This window comes from Protopterus annectens, chromosome 8.part1, assembly GCF_019279795.1.
Source record: "Protopterus annectens isolate FY-2018-M chromosome 8.part1, PAN1.0, whole genome shotgun sequence".
NCBI lineage: Eukaryota > Metazoa > Chordata > Ceratodontiformes > Protopteridae > Protopterus > Protopterus annectens.
The window spans coordinates 420,624,917-420,644,709 of NC_056742.1; the positions used below are offsets into that span (position 1 = coordinate 420,624,917).

The following is a 19,793-nucleotide window of genomic DNA, read 5'->3' on the forward strand; positions in this document are numbered from 1 at the left end:
GGATTTGCAAAAATATTTTGTTAAAGAACGAAACTGCATTGTCAAGAGGTAGGTATTTTAGGGGTGACCAATAGCAGGCTTTGAGCTCGGCTTGGAAGTTATATGGGTTGAAGTCTATCTTGTTTCTGGTAGTTCTAAATGCTAGTGATTGTGAAAGTAGGTCTTTTGCCTAGTAATGAAAGTAGGAGAGTGGTCACTTATGTCATCTGGGAGTATACCTGTTTTATAGGCATGGGGGTTGCTATTGACTAGTATCCAATCTAATATGGTTTGTTTCTTGCTAGGTTTGTGGGTTCTGGTAGGGAAGGTAATGGTTTGCTGGAAGCCAAAGAGGTTTATATGAGTAGTTGGGTTGGCAATGGTACATCCATTCCAATCAATATTGAAATCACCAAGACGTATGGTTTCTTTTGGTAGAGACATGGAAAGCCAGCTAAGGGTATTTTCAAGAGTACTGATGTTATTACCTGGGGAGATATATGAGCAAATAATATATATAGCTTTCTTTGTATTAATTTGGAGCTTAGAGGTTAGAATCTCAGCATTATTAGGTGGAGGTGGATGGTTATCTAGTGCTGTGACCGTCAATTCAGATTTGAAAAGAATTGCTATCCCACCACCCTTTTTATTTAGATGGTCATGTCTGAGAATGTTATAGCCTGGTGGGACAATATCATTGTCTTTAGTTGTGGGTTTAAGCCAAGTTTCAGTAAGGCATAAGATGTCAAAGGAATAGGTGTCTAATAGGGCATGTAGCTGGGTTATTTTATTGTTTACACTGCATATAATGAGGTGACCTATAAGTAGAGAGTCTGGGCTTTTTGGGAGTGAGGGAGGAGTAGAAATATTTGCTGATGAAGTATTAAGGGTGGTATAGTTAGGACCAGGGTTTGGGTGGATGTCACCATGTAGTAGTAAACAATTATAAGGGTTAAATGATAGTTTAAGTTTACAGATAGAAGGGTCTGCTTTTCTCAATTGGTGATATTTCATATGAGATAGTCTATGAAACTGTGGAAGAAGGTAGGATGAAGAAGATGTTATGTTATTGTGTGTTAGGGTATAAGAGTGAGGGAGCTTGTTTGTCTTAGGGGGTGTTGAAATTTAGCAAAGGTTAGGGATTCATAACATGTTAGGTCATGAGATATCAATAGAAAGGTTAGCCCAATGGATAGGAGAAGGATGTTAAGGTGTGTTGACCAGCAGTGGCTATACATAGTGAGGGGTGTAGGGAAGAGGAGATTACGATAGTTGGCAGAATTGAAAAACAGTTGCGTGGTGGGGTGAGAGAGGGACAGTTAGCTGTTGAACAGATTGGGTTAACGAAAAGGCGCCAAAAAATTGTAAACTGATAAGAGCAATATAGTTGGTTGATTGGTTGTCTAGTGTTGGGGGTGTAGCTAGGGAAGTATAAGGTCAGGTGTACTGGGGTGGGTGGAATTTGGGGGAAGGGTAGGGGAGCGGAGTGAGCCCGCAGGGCGAACGGAGCGGGTAGAACCAAGGAAAGAACGTCAGCAGGACAGACTATCTGTAAGGTGAAGGTAAGTACAGAGGGTGAATCAGGCTGGTTAGAGTTGTGCTTAGGGGACTGTCTTGGCGGGAATAGGATGAAAGGCAGAGGTAGATAGGTCTAATTAACAAGCAGTTTGAGAAAAAAAGAGGGTGAAAAAAGAAACTAGAGATATGTTATGGTGAGAGAATTTGGAGAGGAGAGGTTATAGGTGGGTAAAGACTGCTATCTAGTGGCCAAAATAAAATATGTGGGGTGAGGAAATTACTCTAGGGGTTAGAAAGATAAAGGAAAGGATGAGATGAGGTAGATATGGGGGCTTTGGCTGCAGGCTTCACAGGCCGGAGTCCTATCCTAGCTCCTAGTAAGTGTTAGAGTAACGTTACAATCACATTAAATTAGAATTAGTTCCATATAACATACTTTCTTGAAATTCCTTTCCTGTCACTTCAGGGAGACTTTCCTGTTTGGGAAGTAAGTCAGTCTGGGAGAAAAATAGATACTGTGACTATTCTTAGTTGTCCTGGAGGGCAGGGCCAGTAGGCAGAGCAGAGTAGGTAGAGAGGCAGAATAAAACTGGAGAAAAATAATGAGAGGAGATAATTGTAATTAAAATGCTGGTATAAGCAAACAGAGGTTAACAGTTTAATCAGCTATTTAGGAGCATACACATAAAACTGATAAGGAGAGCAGAGAGTCTAGATATAAACAACACATACACTTCAGTTATCAAACTCTACACAAGTAGTCCTTAAAAACACTTTACACTATGCATAGCAATAGTAACAGATGCTATTAAAGATGCAAAGTTCTCCAACTAGCTTAGTATCATAGAAAGTTCAGTGGTCCCAGAACGTTCACCCTCTCCACTCCAGGATTTGTTTTATACGAGTATACAAGAATCACATCAGTTAGTAGATTACTTCTCTATCAGTAAAAGAAGGCTGACTATTTGCCAGGCACAACCAGTAGCCACAGTGACCATGGTGCTTATTTTCTCTTGTGCATAATGGGTATTTCAAGGAGAGGATGGGCCATGGTTCTTATTTATATCTAGAGGCCGAACTTTACATAAACATCTTCTAGATCAAGGAGGTCCTGCTAGTGTTGCAGTCTTGTCAGAATGTCCACCCCAAGGGTGTGATTTCTGTCTAGACAGATAGCATGGAGATAGTTTGGTATGTCAACAAGCAGGGGGAGTCTGATCTTAAATTCTTTGCCAAGAGACCATGAAGTGTGGCAGTGTGTGTGATATCTTCACATAATTCTTCTGCTAGTAACGCACATTCTGGGAACATCCAGTGCTTTAGCAAACAAACACAGCAGGTCAGTTCTTATGCCTCAAGTGGTCATTTAACCAAGCAGTGGCAACTCAGGTCTTAGGACACGAGTCAGCCTTCCAATGACCTTTTGCATCCTACCTAAACAACAAGTCAAGCAGTTACTCTACCCTTATCCATCCACAGGGACAGTCACCAAGGGATGCTGTAGTCCACAATTGGCCCTGGGGACTCCTCTTAAGTTTTTCCTCCAATATCCCTAATAAACCAGAAGTTGCAAGAACAGAGTGATCTTCATTGCCCCTTTTGGTCCTGGCAAGTTTGACTCCCCTTCCTGTGAACTTATCCAGTACATCCTCCCCAGTTGTTGGTTCATAGATTATTATTGGGTCAGCTGCCCTTGTGGGCCATTTTAAGCCAAGCCAATTACCCCATTGGAGAATCAAACCCTGCAGCTTGTGTTTGTAAGGTAAACACCTTAACCATTATTTCAGCCTCCCACCCAAAATACTGTCAATCCATGGGATTGGACCGGTAACTGTGGAATACACCTTTCTGCTCTTCTGACACACACACGCACACACACACACGCACACGCACACACGCACATGCACATACCCACACACAGTTGGCTGCAGTGAAAGCAGAACCCCTGCATATCTAAGTACACAGACTACAGAACTCAATACTTTATGCAAGAGCCACAGCACAAGTCTATCCTAGTCTTCTAAATCACCCATCTGGAATGCCTGTTCTGGACCAAATGTCCATGAAACTGACCACTTGATTCCTCCAGTCCTAACTGTAGCCAGAGATGCAAGGCTTTCTGTTTCAGTGTTCCACATTATCTCCGCTTCTCAGAAACAACCTACCAAAAAGATTTATCAGAGTAAATGGAAAAAGTTTTCCATTTGGACAATATCAAATGTTTTGGACCCTTATTCAGCAAATTTCCCTTCTGTTTTAAAGTTTCTGTCAGAAGTCTTTCATAGTGGTTCTTGTTTTTCTTTGAACAAGTTACAGATGGCTATTATCTCAAGTTTTCATGATGGACAAGATTATACCACCATAGTATCTCTGAAAATTTCCAAAGCATTCCTTTATACAACATTCTTGATGAGGCCCCCAATTAGGGACTCTGTTCGCCTCTTGAATATGGTATTTTTGCTTCAAACCTTAACTAACCCTCTTGAGCAGCAGCTTCTACTGACTTAATATTTTTTCTTGGAAAATTTTTGCTAGTTGCAGTCACATCAACAAGATGAATATCTGAGCTACAAGCACTTTCTTGCAAACCTCCCTATTTAGTTTTTTATAAAGTCAGATTTACACAAAGAACTAATGTATCCTTTCTCCATAAGGTGACACCCAAAGCAAATCCTTATTTATTGGCCTACTGGTGTTCTTCTCAAGATACTCAAACAAAGGAGAGTATATACTGCACATGCTAGATGTTTGTTGTCTAGTCTGGTTCTGTCTTTATTGAGCAAAGGACTTCAGAAGATCAGACCAACTGTTTTGTAGCTTTCACCAAGGAAAACTAGATAAGGTCATCTGCAAAGTTACATTCTCAAGATGCTTGTCAGGGTATATTTCCTTTGTCTGCACTGAAAGAGGTCTATCGTTTCATACAGGCTCATTCTACAAGTGTAGCAGCTACCCCTACAACCTTTATGAATAGGATCCTAATCGATGACATTTGTTCAGTGGCAACTTGATCTGTGGTTCACACCTTTGTATCTTAATACAAATTGGATTTACAATCTAGAGCACATTCTTGCTGGTGATTCCCCTCCCTTTGAAATATTGTTAAACCAAACCTTCCAGATCTTTATCTGTTTCTTCCTTCCTGGCTTGCAGACTTCCACAGGAATACCATCTATTCCTGGAAATTTTCCTGTAGATTGATTGCACCATTTTATCTCATCTCCTCCTGTCTTAACTGTTAATTGTTGAGTCTCCTCTACCTCTAACCTTGGTAAAACCAAGTCTTCCATAAATATTTCCATTTGTGCTCTTGATTTCCACATTTCTCTGCTTTATATAAATTTTCATAAAACTTCTAAAATTTGTGTAATACTGCCACATGATCTCTAATTATTTTCTTGTTACAGGCTCCCTAAGTTTGGCAACAACCTTTTCTACTTTCTGTTGCCTAAGTCATTGTGCTAAAAGTTTTTGTGCTCTGGAGTTTTCTAAACTCAGGCATATTATCTAGACACTTCCTTATTTTCTCTTTAACACACTGCAGCTCTTGCCTCTCCTTTTCCTGTGAAGTTCAACTTATTCTGCAAAACTTTAACCACTGTCAGCTCTTCTAAATAAGTCATGTTATTCTTAGTCTTTTTCTTTTATTTCTACTCTATTTTAAACTCGACTTTCATTTTACACCACTCACTAGCTATAACTTCTGAAGAAATTTCTATATTCCCTAATAACACTCAAACAATTTCCACTACCCATTCCTTAAATTCCTCTCTTTTTAACAGGTAGGTGGGGAAACACCAGTGTCTCATTTCTGCTTTAATTTTTGGTTCATTAGTCTGCATTTCTGTCTTGGCTGCTATTGGCGCATGATCTGAAGTAGCTATTGGATGTATGTTGAAGCTTTCAGTTAAATGAGTATATTCCAGTGAAATATAGTTTCTGTGTAGTCTAGCCCAGTTATTGTACCCTGGACAATAATATGTATTTTTTTACAAGTTCCTACTACTGAATTTAGTCTTCCATACCAAATAATTTTACAAATTACTTTGTAAGTTTATGCTCTTTTGTATATTTTCCCTGGATATAGTAGCCATTATGATAAGAAGTTACTATTCTCCATTATGTATAACAGCTTTTTAAATGTCTGTTTCCAGCTTTTGTGTTACATAAGCCCACTAATGTTTGGCATGTTGATTTTTTATACAGTTGTCTCTTGTTGTTCACATTTTAAAACTATGCTACATTTTACAAGACTTTTTATTTTAATAAAAACCCTCAAGCAAAAAAATAGCCCCTCAGAATTTATTAACTTAAAATAAACATGTAAAACTATGTACATCTTCAAATAATGAAGTTTAAACTTCCTAATAGGGACAATTGTTCCAAATCAACAGCTGCAACCACATGAATTACCTAACCTAAAATTAAGGTTATCCATGCTAAGATGAATTGTTACACTTTTTTTTGTCTTATGCTTGTTCCCCTTCCAGATGTGAAAAACTCCTTGTATGCTTTGAGAAAACATTAACTTTTAGCCTTAAAATGTGCTGTGGCTTTAAATGCCTGCCTCTGTAACCAGCTTGTCTCCATGAAAACATAAGAAAATGCACAGCTGCTCTCACTACAGACTTCTCAAGTCACATTGAACATTAAAGGAAAACTTTTCATTACATTTAGTGTTCTCCTATCTACTTGCTTAGTCAAAAAAAATGTTATTAGATTAGACCAACGGCCTTAATCCAGACATTCACCTATGCAAAAGTAAGGGAAAACATATCAACTCTACATATATTGCACTTTTACACCCCACCCCCATCTCAACAACCCATGTTTAGAACATATTAACTTTAACATGCTTTTGTCCATTCTTTCTTCTTTTTTTACACAGTAATGCATACTTTTCTTAAAACTAAAAAAGAAAAGGAAAGGTACTTCTTTACTTTAGTATCTTTATCATGTACAATAATAACTGAAAATGCTTTACTACATAACATGCAATTTATATCATGAAAATTTTATACAGATATTGCAAAGAACAAACGTTATTTTACTTAAAGCTACTTTTTTGCCTTCCCCTTAGTTTCCTTTCAAATGTTAAACCACAGGAGAAATTGTGGGCAATAATTAATAAGGAGTTAAAGGAATTTAACTGGGAGGGGAAAAGTTAATTGAGGAAGGTTGATCCTCCCAATAGAACAAGGTGGTTTACAGTTACCCGATTTGAAGGGATGTTTTGGATGTACACATATAAGACTCATGTACATAACACAACCAGAAGGTTACAATACAAAATGGAAAGGGATGATGGTAAAGACCCAGGAAGTATTCTAAGAACTAAGCCAACAAAGAAGTGAAGAAAGGAGATTTTGCCAATAGGGATTGCTGCAGGTATGGTTACAGAAAATATGCTGGATTTTGCTGGAGAAAACTGGCAAGGGAACCAAGGTATGTGGAGAAAGTAACTAGAGTGGGGAAGGTAATAGAGTGGAACGAGGTGAAGAAGAAGCTTGGATTGCTAGTTAGACACTGCCTTCCCTACCAGGGACTGATATCAGAGTACAGGCAAAGAGAAAGGGATAGGTGAGTCAAATGTGAAAGACTTGCTCTGCTTGAGTTTTTAGTTGAATCTAGAACAAAATCTGCTGTTTTGGAAGGGATAATTAGTGAGACATATAAATATTGTCTAAGTAAAAGAATAAATCAGAGGATGTTCAGAAAGATTAGAAAGGGAGACTGGAAATTCAGCTTACAAGGGAACAATGAGAATACATATGTATGGCTGTCAAGTATGCAATGAAGCCCAGAAGGTTTAGGATTTTTGCATGGAGGGTTTGCATAGGTATATTTGTAACCCAAGCAAACTTTAAAGAAATTTTCTTCTTGTCGATAGCAAATGTTGGAGGTGTGATGAGGGAAGAAAGATCTAACTGTGGACATGTTTTTTGGAGGTAATGAGTTGGCAGATTTTAAAAATTCCCTTCAGAGTAATCTGTCAGAAATATTGGAGGAGTAAATGGCTATAATTGAGGAAATGATTCTTTTAGCTGGGACACATGATCTGAACTCCCTTTATTTAGTAAGGCCTTATTAAATTTAATTCTTTTGACTGCCAAAAAAGCAATTACTAGATAATGGAAATCAAATTCTAAATGGATTGCATTTGAGGTGTTGAACATTGTAAAAGAGATAAAAGTATTGGAAGTCTGATCTTTAGAAAAGGGAAGGAGCAAATTACATAGAAATAAATGGAATTTGTGGGAACAATTTATAGATTCATAGGTTCATAGACTAGTACTAGGCTAACTGCCTTGTGGGACATTTTAAGCTTAGCCAATTACCCCATGTGAGAATCAAACCCTGTACCTTATGTTTGTAAGGCAAACACTTTAACCATTATGCCAATCTTCCACCCCTTATGCAGAATAATGTTCAGGAAGAGGAGAGAGGTTTAAGGGAAGACAGTGATTTATGTAACATTGGACTGAAATATAGCTGTAAAGAAAGAGAACACATGTAATGTATAAAGTTGAAAAAAATTTTAATATGGTTTGTTGTGATAATCTAATAAAGATGTTTTAAAAAAAGGCCAGCTGTGTCTAAACAAAATATTTCTATGTGGTTGTCCTCTGGTATCATGTTTTGTTATTCTCAACCATGACAAAGTTATTCTAGACATTGTTAAGACACATTCATATAGAATATTAGTTTTTGTGATGGTTTATTGGAAATGTGTGGCCTCTAGAAACATTCTAAGGGGGGCAACATGGTCCTGTACTCGTACATTTACAAAGCACTACACACTGGATTCCTTTTCCAGGTCTAGTGCAGGCTGTGCTAAGACCATTCTCCAGGGTCTCCTTAACCCTTATACTTCTCCCAAGTTAGATAAACTAGGAAATTCTACCCATAGGCTACTGCAGCAGTGAGAATGATGACCATATTACAGTTGTGTAATTTGCACTTACCCATAACAGTACATGTTCAAATTCTTCACTGCTGTAGTAGCCATACCCAGCCACTATCTCCCTTTTGTTGTAATGTAGTTCTAGGGTGGAATATAATGTTTGGATTTGCTGTTTATATCTTTGTTGAGTTCAGTATTAAGTACCCTTTTTTGATTAGGAACAAGAAAGTCCTGTACATTTTTGGTCACTCTGGGTGCTTATATAGTTCCCTGAAAAAGAACATGGCCTATAGGCAGTAAGTGTGACAGTGTCAGAAGGGTTGAGAGCTTTTGGAAGCTGGCCAATTGCTGTATCCTTGACAGGATACACTCATAGGCTACTGCAGCAGTGAAAAATTCAAACATCCATTGCTATGGGTAAGCGCAACTTACACAACTTTACTTTCTGACAGTTTTCTGCCACAATTATTGTAGTAGGAGCAGACACTTTTTCAGATTATTTGGAAATCTATAGGCATCTCTGATTTAACCTGGACAAAACCAAATCTCTCAGAAAGGATTCGTGTTTGTTTGTATCCATCCATCCATCCTCAACATTTTCTAAAAACAAATTGGCTCCAAAGTTTCTAAAATGCCTTTATCCAGGTCGTTGACTGTATTACATTCTATTATGAAAGCATACCTCGCAAACTATTAGAACGAGAAATCTGGACTAAGGCAAAAATAATTGGAGAACAAAGGCCCAAAATAGAGACAAATTTTAAATATTGCTCTTATAAACTTAGTTGCTAGAATAATAGGATTTGTGTTAGCATGCATTTTCCGATGGTTATGAAATCTGAAACTCAAAAGTATGTCGTTATTTAGTGACTTCAATCCTCAGTGATTTCACAGAAAAGCACACATTTTATGAGGAGCAGAGCAAAAACATGAGGCAAAAATCTAGACATTCTGTAGAAATCTGGGCAGTTGAGCGGTATGTATAAAAGATGCACTAAACCTTTGCCTTCTCTTCCTCACTAAGCCAGGATAGTGACTACCTCTCAAAACATTTTAGGGATACATCCTAACATGATGACTGTGCATCAGCTACATTGGCTTCACTTTTCACAAAGCAATAGAAGCTGGATGTGATGTTTAGATCTTTGCCTTTCTTTTGGGGCCACAATGCTTAGGGATTTGTTCCTTTGAGGGTGACTATGCAGGTGGTTAAGCTTTGGACTCAGTCCAGTTAATTGATAAAGACGGACTTCCTCATCTCAATTACAAAACTTATGACTTTACCAAAATGATAGATCTGGATGAGCAGGTCCTTCCTTTTCAACAATTCCACCTTCTTCCCCCAATCCCATTGCAGACATTTAAAGGAATTTTGGTAATGATATTTTTTTTCCTGGTCTGCCTTGGCACAGCATAGCAGAGATGTTGAGAGGATGTTTGTTAGCACAGCATTATAGGTAAAAGGAGAGAGGGTGGTATTCTAGGCAGGTTGTAGTCCTGAGAGTTGACAAGGATGGACTGCTTGCCTAGATCTAACATGGTAAGTACATCACTTTTCCTTCTTTGTTGGGGCAGACTCATTTTTATATGAATTATAGTATTTTGAGCAGACTTTTTAAAGTCTTATTTTAGATGAACTATTTGTGGGTGATAGTATTTATCAAGGCAACCTTGGTCTGTTCTGAATTACTGAATATGTTATTTTAAAAACCTCTAAGGGTTCTTTGTGCATCTCCAGAGTGTGGTATGTTTAAAATTTGATGATGTCTCAGAATGTCAGTACAAGGGAATGGAGAAGGGAAGGTCAAAACATTTACAATGGTTGTGGAAATGAAAGCTGTTGGCTGCATAATTCCAGAAACTGAAAATAACATCTGAAGTTCGGGGCAGGTGTGGCCACTGTGTCCTGGAAAGTGTTAATGAAGCATGCATTTTAAACTTTGTGATGTACTGTGAAAATGTATTTTTCGTAAGTTCATGAGGACAACTATTTTCAGAATATCGATGATTACATTTTTGAACTAGTTTTACTGAAGAACCGTAACTGAAATGTATTAAATAGGTATTGATTTTACAGAAAGTATTGTTTGATCTTATTCAAAAGGTCAGCTGGACAAAAGGTACAAGACTGTTACTTTTACCAAATATTCATGGACAAGAATGATAAAGTTGGAGTGCCTACAATTCAACAGCTACTTGAGTGGTCCTTCATAAACAGCAGCTTAAAGTTTGCTGAGGTAAGTAGAAGCCGAAGATTTGCTGATGCATCAGAATATATTGGCCACTATTGTTGCTTATTCAATGATGTACAAGTTTATTTCAGTCACTTAAGCCTCCAGTGTATTACTATACTTATATTTGTTGGTATTGTAGTCACAGTTCTGACTATGTGGAATAAGTAAAGCTTAATACCAGAAACTATTTTTATTTGTTTATGTAAAGATTTCACAGGTGTGGCAAATCATTTTGTGAGCTTTGTTTTCTTATTATACAGACATCTGAAAGGCCTAATAACTATAGCTTAGATGTTCATCGTGCATACAGCTGCAGTCATAACAGATGGGTTCTCCTGCCGTCAGGCGGGTCCTCGGTCGGCCGAATTCCAAAGTCCAGGTCCGGCGTCAGTTGTTGTTGCTTTCTTTCCTGACGTCAGTGCGACAGGGGTATATAAGACACAGCCGACGCCATTTTCTTCAGTCTTTTTTGCCGCGCGGTGTCCGAAGCAGAAGCAGTTCGCAAGTGCCGGTCGGCCAGCTCCTGAAATTACGAACATTTGGAAACCGAAGTCTTCTTTAAAGCTAAGTACCCCGTTGGGGAAACTTTTCTTGCATCAGACCGATGTCAGACAAAGTTAACAATTGTATTTCTTGTGGGAAGCAAATACCGCATAAGGATTTCCATTCCCTCTGTATACCTTGTTTAGGCCCAGACCACGACGTCTCGGGCTGTCGCTTTTGTGCTACTTTCAATAAACGCACTATTAAGCGTCGGGCGGAGTTCGCCCAGCACTTTTTTGGTAAAGCTTTTAATTATAAAATGTCGTCGGAGACTCCGACTACTGCTTTGTCCAAAAAACGCAAGGAGAAAGACGGACACGCGAGGTCCGCGGTCTCCACCGACACCACGCCAAAACCGGCTACACGTGGTCCGGTTCTCAGCGAGGCACCTACGCAGCCCCTGACTACCGACGACACTTCTCTGGCGGTGTCTTCTGTAACCGAGACCGCAGGTTCCTCGGCCCATACCCTGACCTCAGCTACCGAAGCCACTGTGAGTGTTGAGCCTCTTAATGTGGACAGGTCCACTTCCACCCATGGTGTCTTCAGACCTTCTTCTTCCTTTTCCATAAAGGCCTTTACTAAGTCTAAATCAGCCATGCATTCCAAGAGGCCTGTTGCACAGGGCCCATCTCCAGGCCCCATGCCTAAAAAGCAGATGCTCAAAATGGCTGAGGATTTAATTACTCTTATCAGGGGTTCCCAACCCCCTCCGGACAAGAGACCCAGAGTGGAGGAATATTCTCTCTCTTCTGACCAGGGCTCCATTATTTCAGAACATTCTGATGAAGAGGAACACTCGTACTCCCCTTTTGAAGATTCTGATGCAGAGCAGTCCATTCCTTCTGTATCCCCCCTAGAGGATTTTTCTTCGGGGAAACCTTGCATACCTTGATGGAACACTTCCATTGGGAAGGCCAAGATTTTTCAGATTCCAAGAAAAGGCTTAGGGATTTTCTTTTGCTACCTCAGCACAGACCTCTGGCGATACCTCCTGTCTTGGACATACTTGATGATGTTTACTCGGAGGCTTGCCTTAATCTGGATTCCCTGCCTCCTGCCCCAGTCAAGCCTGATAGGTACTACAGAGTTCCTTACTCACACCAATTTCTTTACAAAAGCCATAATGCTGACCCTGAAACCATTTCTCAAGGCCCCAAGGGAATGAAGGCCTCTACTGCTAAGAATCCATTACCTTCCGAGAGAGTCTAGATCCTTAGAAAGGTGGGGAAAAAAGGTATATACCTCGGCCACCCTAGCCATGAGGGCCTTAAATTGTCAGTTCCATATGCTTAAATATCAGCAGTTTCTGTTATCACAATTAAGGAATAAAATGTCACAACCTGAACAACCAGATTTGAAGGAGTTGCAAGATATGATGCATAGTGCAGAACAAGTGGGTAAACACACCTTACAATGTGGCTATGATGCTTTAGAGGCCTCAAGTAGAGCTGCTGTTACAGGATCAGTCATTCGTAGACATGCCTGGCTTAGGGAACAAACCTTGCCTGATCATGTTAAAGCTAAACTACTAGATGCTCCTTTACAAAAGGATGTATTATTTGGTACTAATGCTGAGGAGATACTACGGAAAATGGAAGAAAAAGCTAAATCTATGCAAACTGTCAAAGCTTTTCTACAGGTACAACCACCACGTTTTAGCAGAAATTGGCCTTCAAAAAACTGGTCCTTACCAGCCACAGACAAGCCCCAAAGAGGTAGATACAGGTGCACAAGGGGCAGAGGACAATCTCAAGGATCATATAGAGGCAGACAATGGCAATCACCAGCACCAAGAGGTGGCGAAGACAGTGCACAACAATACAGGAAACAAACCCAATGACTTTCCCCTTTGCATGCCAAGCAAGGCTCAGGTGGCAGCACCCTTGGGAGGAAAGCTGGCATTATTTTCAAAAAATTGGCATATTGTCACAAAAGACAAATGGATCCTGGACATTATAAACAGAGGCTACAGATTTCAGTTTCACACTCTTCCAAAAATGAGAGGCATGCCGAACCTGCCACACAATCAAAGGGCAGAGGCTCAAATACAAATTTCAAAGCTCATGGACATGAAAGCTATTCAAGAGGTACCTACTCACGAACAAGGTCAAGGTTTTTATTCCAGACTATTCCTGGTACCAAGGAAGGGAACCGATTGGAGACCCATTTTGGACTTATCCATCCTACACACATTTCTACTCGTACCAAAATTCAAGATGCTCACCTTACAGCAGCTTCTTCCAATGCTGGGCAAGGAGTCTTGGCTGGTAACATTGGACCTCAAGGAGGCATACCTGCATGTCCCAATCAGACAAAGCTGCAGAAGATACCTCAGATTTCTTGCAGGTTCAATCCACTATCAATTCTCTGCATTGCCCTTTGGCTTATCTACTGCGCCCAGAGTATTCACGAAATGCCTGGCATCAGTAATTGCCTACTGCAGACTTCAAGGGATACAAATTTACCCTTATTTGGACGATTGCCTGATCCAAGCGGACAGCAAACACATACTTCTGGAACATCTGGCTTATGTAACACGGTTATTGAATTCTCTGGGGTACACAGTCAACAAAGAGAAATCCAGGCTAACACCATCTCAGAAAATAATTTTCCTGGGTGCCAACTTGGACACAAACACCCAGATGGCCTATCTTACGCCAGAAAAACAGGGGCAACTAACTCAGTACTTCAAGATGCTAGCAAATTGTACCAGGCTAACTGCAAGGAAAATCCTGTAGGCTCTGGGCTTCATGGCATCTTGCATTCTTCTAATCCCATGTGCAAAGTTGCATATGAGGAAACTTCAATGGTACCTAAAAAACCTATGGTCTCAACACAGCCACAGTTTGGAAACAATAATACCACTAATTCCATGTTTGCAAAAGGAATTTCTATGGTGGGCCCAAGCATGCCAAACAAACACAGGTCTACCATTCTGCAAGCCTCAAGCAAATCAAGTCATCACAACAGATGCCTCAGACTACGCCTGGGGGGCACACATGACAGACAGGTGCATTCAGGGCAAATGGTCCCAAAAGGAAAAGCACCTTCACATCAATCAAAAGGAAATGCTAGCAGTGATAAATGCAATTACAGCTTTCAAGGACCTCCTGCATCCAGGGCAATTATTGATAAGAACAGACAACACCACAGTAATGTGGTACATAAACAAACAAGGAGGAACACATTCATACCCCCTGTGCAGGCTGGCCATGTCACTTTGGAACATGGCTCTGGAATGGCAAATCGAGCTTCAAGCACAGTACCTGCCAGGTTTGGAAAACACGCTGGCAGACAATCTAAGCAGAAATATGACAGATCCATACGAATGGAAGTTGCATCCTCAAGTGTTTACAAAGATAATCCAAGCGTGGGGAAGGCCAGACATAGATCTCTTTGCCTCCCACAAGAATCATCAGTTGACAAAATTCTGCTCAATGACATTTCATCCAAAGGCCTGGAGAGTGGACGCCCTTTCTTTCAGTTGGGCAGCACGGACAGTTTACGCCTTCCCACCTTTGCCTCTACTGCCCAAGGTGCTCTTGAAAGCAAGAGCAGACAGACCAACGATGATACTGATTGCTCCAGACTGGCCAAGACAACACTGGTACCCACTCCTGAGGAGCCTAACACATTCTCCTCCCTGGACCCTACCTCTAATGCCTCTTCTCCTGACTCAGCACAGCTACAAAACTCTTCACAGTCAGCTGAAAACACTCAGTCTGGCTGCATGGAAAATTCCTTAACACCACAACAGACCCTACTCTCCAAGGAGGTGCAGGATGTCATTTTGGAGGCCAGAAGGCCATCTACTAGAAAAGCTTACTCCGCAAAATGGAAACGGTTTTGCGCTTGGAATGAGAAAAAGTGCCAGGATCCTAGAAAACTGAATTTGCCTCAGATATTACAGTATCTAGCTGAGCTGTTGAACAGTGGACTTTCATGTTCCTCCATCAAAATCCATGCCTCAGCCATTTCTGCAGAATACAACACTGATCCACCCTTATTCTCTCACCCACTCTTAAGGCAGTTCCTCAGAGGGGCTAAGAATATAAGACCTCCAAGGAAACAACCAATACCAGCCTGGGATCTTAATTGCATTCTAGAAAAAATAACATTGCCTCCCTTTGAACCAGCTGCCTCAACAGATTTGCAATATTTGTCCTGGAAAACAGCTTTCCTTCTGGCTATTACCTCAGCTCGTAGGGTCTCGGAACTACAAGCCCTCATGGCTGTGCAGCCCTTTCTCATCTTCCATCAGGACAGGGTTTCCCTACGAACCAACCCGTCATTTATGCCTAAGGTAGTATCCAGGGTAGCTTTAAATCAGGCCATACACTTACCTACCTTTTACCCCAATCCTCAAAACAAAGGGGAAAGGCTGCTACATTCCTTAGACATCCATAGACAGCTACATTACTATTTGGACAGAACAAAGCCTTTCAGGAAATCAGAACAACTCTTTGTGTCCTATGCTGTAGGAGCTCAAGGGAAGCCAATTTCCAAACAGACAATTTCAAAATGGATAGGCCACTGCATACGGTTTTGTTACTCCTTTCATGGTAAATCTGTACCTGCAGGCATCAGATCCCACTCCACAAGGGCCACAGCTACCTCTGCAGCCTTCCTCAGAGGAGTCCCTACCAAAGATATTTTGGAGGCAGCCATTTGGAGTTCTGTGCATACCTTCACTAAACACTACCACCTACCTTTATACTCCAAAACTAGAGCAGGCTTTGCCACTGCTGTGTTGCAGGGCATTCTGACTCCTCCCAGTTCCACCTAGTGCCTACCACCCTGTGCATAGCTTTGGAATTCTACCCATCTGTTATGACTGCAGCTGTATGCACGATGAACATAGTACAGTTTTGTACCTACCACAAATGTAGATGTTCGAGTGCTTATACAGCTGCAGTCCAGGTTTCCCTCCCTCCTTCCCCTCTGGGTACAGACCTAGTGGCTAACTCCTCATCTTACAACCTGATTGGGTTATCCTTCTATGGTGTATTTGCTTGCAACTACTGATTTTTGATTATATTGCATTGCATGATTATATATAATATATATATATATATATATATATATATATATATATATATATATATATATATATTGCCTTCCTTCTGGGGGCACCTGACATCTGGGGCAAGAAAGACTGAAGAAAATGGCGTCGGCTGTGTCTTATATACCCCTGTCGCACTGACGTCAGGAAAGAAAGCAACAACAACCGACGCCGGACCTGGACTTTGGAATTCGGCCGACCGAGGACCCGCCTGACGGCAGGAGAACCCATCTGCTATGACTGCAGCTGTATAAGCACTCGAACATCTACATTTATGGTAGGTACAAAACTGTACTTTTTGAAACTAATGTTTTCTATAAATATTCTATTATCAAAATTCAGTGTTGCAGTTAAACTGCACGTATTGTTGTGCATTTATTTATTTTTTGTTGACCAGGGTAGTAAATTGATCACAACTACAGACCATTTGCTGGCAGAGCCCAAATGAAGAAATTCACACAAAAAATAAATAAATAAATAAAAATGACACACAACAAATTCACAAACATCTAATCACAGAAAGCAGAGAATCCCATTGACATTTGAAACTATGTAAATATTAGCAGAGTAGAAATACAAATAGAAATTAAGAGGGAAGCAGCACTTGAGAACAGTGTGTCGAAGTAGAAGTGATGTAGCCAAGCTCCAGTGGAAAAATGCTTGCAGGCAGATTTTTGATGGAGGTGTCATTTGGGTTGTGTTGTGAATAAGGGAAGAGATGACTTATTTTAGATGAGTGAGGAGAAATTGCCAGAGTTTGGCTGCAAGAATGGAGAAGGAATAGTTGGTAGAGTGCAGTTTGATTTGGGGTGTCTGGACTGAGGGAGTTAAATGGAGGAGGTTGTGGAGATTATAGGGGGTGGTTTTAGTATGGAGTTTGGCTGCAAGAGGTGGGAAGGCACCTGGTTGAAGTAGTTTGAAAAGAAGAGACTGTACTAGTATCTCAGATCTGTAGGAGACTGCTAGCCATTTGTTTGTGGAGTGGGTGGTTCAGTGGTTTTCCATGATGGGAGGGTAATTGGAAATTAATCAGCAGATATTGTTTTCAATGGATTGTAGACTGGTTGATTTTTGTAGAGGCTGTGGCTGTGATGGGGAGCTTGCATGCAAGTTAAGCAAGGAAGACTCTTTTGCATATTGCAATTCTACCTGGTCTGGAGAGAAAGGGAGATTTTTTCCAGGACTAGAATAAAAGAGAACTAAAGTTTTATCTTGTGTTTTCAGTGTGGCTGTGGAAGTTAAGTGACTGGTCCAGGCATAAACATAAGCATTTAAAGGACATGGTTGTTTCTTTTGAGTAACCATTGAGATCTGTGATGTTGAGATTTTTAGGCTTTGTTTCGGCTTTTGTGAGGTTCCAAATATCATCCATTTTGTTTTGGAGGGGTTTAGGAGTAGTGTATGGTTACCTAGCCATGAATGAAGGGAGTGGAGGTTGGGCTAGATTTGAATAGTCTAATGTGAAGAACTAGCTTGAAGTATAATTTTGTCATCTGCAGAACGAGTGTCAGAAAGGTTAGGGTGGTCAGAGGGTAGTTTGACCATAAAGATTGAAAACAACAGTGGGGTGAGTAAGGATCCTGGGGCACTCCTCTGGTAAGGGGTGCTGAAGGTGATAGGGATAACCTATAGTGACTCTGAAATACCTATTTGTTAAGAAATGTTGGAGCCAGGTAATAGTGGTGGGGCTACCTCCAATTTCTTGGAGTGAGTGACAGATCAGGAAATGGTCAGTAATATCAAAAGCCTTGGTAAGGTCAATGAAGAGGTTCATGAAAGGTTTTCTGTACCCATGTTGAGAAGGATCTCATCTGTAAGTGGCCATAGTGTTGTCATTGTACTCTGGCCAGCCCAGAATCCATGCTGTTTGAGTGAGGAGGGGTGGTGCTGCTTGATGTAAGTGGGCAGTTGTTTGTAGATTTGTTTTTCATTTATTTTCCCAAGTGTAAGGAGGTTGGAGATAAAACGGAAGTGTGAGGCATTTTCTGGCTGAGGCTATGTGGGAAGGGGTTTGACAAGAGCAGTTTTTCATATGTCTTATCTTGTGTTCTGAGTTAAGCAGAGGTTATAAATGTGGAGAAGTGTGGTAAGGAAGTATTTGCAGAGTGATATACCAAGGGAAGAGGTTGTCTTCACCAGTGGGTGCATCCATGAGTATGTTTTCTAGAAGGAAGTCAAGGTCTTTGTGAGTAATTTTCTTAAATTAGAAGAGGGGGATAAAAGGAGGGCTGGGTGGATGAGTTGAAAGAAGTAGAGGCTGCAGTACTGCTGACAAACTGCATAAAGTTGATATTGGCTAGCAATTCAGAAAGGTCATTTTCTCAGGGGACCTAGGTAGCTTAGGTTAAAAATCACTTAGCATCACAATATTTTTATACTTGTGGGCAGCTGAGGTGATAGTAAGTATAAGGAATGTACGTTTGTTAAGAGAGACTAGAGGAGGAAGGCAGGCATCTGCTATTAGAAGGTAAGTGTTCTTCCAGGAGGGAAGTTTTCGAAGGATCCACTTGGTTTCAGTGTCTGAGGAGGCATTTGCTTGAGCAACAATAGTTGGGTTAAGGAGTTTTTTTAAAGAATGAGTGCATCCCCACCTAATCTATTGCCATGCCTCATGTTTTGGAGATATCTGTAGGAGGAAGGTAAAGGCAAGTTTGGGTTGTTTTGTCTGAGCCATGTTACTGATTAAAAAAAGTTATGTTTTAGTTTTTCTTTCAACTAGCTAACTTTGTAGTCTGAAGTTATGATTCTTTAAAATATGGCTCAAGGACTTAAGGTGCATTGGCAGTTCTATTTTATGTATACTTGTAGACAAATACAACAGTGCTGTATGGTGAGAAAACACATGCCTTTGTTTTACTCACTCATTTAGTCAGAGCAAAAAAAACTGGATTGTTTCCGGATGTTATGGCTTTCATTGTGCGTTACTCATTTGTCTGTCTGTTCAAGTTTTTGCTGACCAGGAAGATCATATCCAAGCACCCTTTTTTATATTCACATTTATAGGGTCATAGCTGACTACTGGACTAACTCCTAACCAATAACCAAAGATCAAAATCAAACCCTGTACCTTAACCATTGTGACAGTAATAATATATAATATTCTGAAAAACATACCCCTTGATGTTATTTTACTTGATGGATAATAAATCACAATAGTGGGCACAAAAACTGGCAAACTGTTTAATGTGAACAATAACGAGTAATGTGCACAGCTATATAGATAAATTATGCAAATCAAGTCAACTACATTGAACATGCATTCATCCAGAATCTAAAGTTGCATTGAGTTGTTCACAGGCATTCTCACTGGCTCTGCTTCCAAATTTTCAGTATCCCAATAGATGTTACTAAAGTTATTTCTGTCAGTAGAATGATTACTCTTTCTAAATATTTAATGCATATGAAATTTAACAGCTATCAGTTTATCCACTGTGCTTAATCAAAGTTGTATTTAATCTCTTAACTTCTGATCTTTTTCAGAATGTCTGTCTGTAGAATGCTTTCTGTTTTTAGATATTTTTTCTCTTTGTATTTAAAAGCTGTATCTCCA

General features: G+C 40.2%; 1 protein-coding gene across 1 annotated transcript in view; it reads left to right on the forward strand.

The window, feature by feature from the left end:
* The window catches only part of CYLD (CYLD lysine 63 deubiquitinase), a 1,495,154-nt gene that overhangs the window by 1,162,690 nt on the left and 312,671 nt on the right, over nt 1–19,793 (forward strand). The window contains exon 19 of the mRNA XM_044081615.1: nt 10,506–10,638. Coding sequence (XP_043937550.1) covers nt 10,506–10,638 — 133 coding nt within the window. The remainder of the gene's footprint in view (nt 1–10,505; nt 10,639–19,793) is intronic.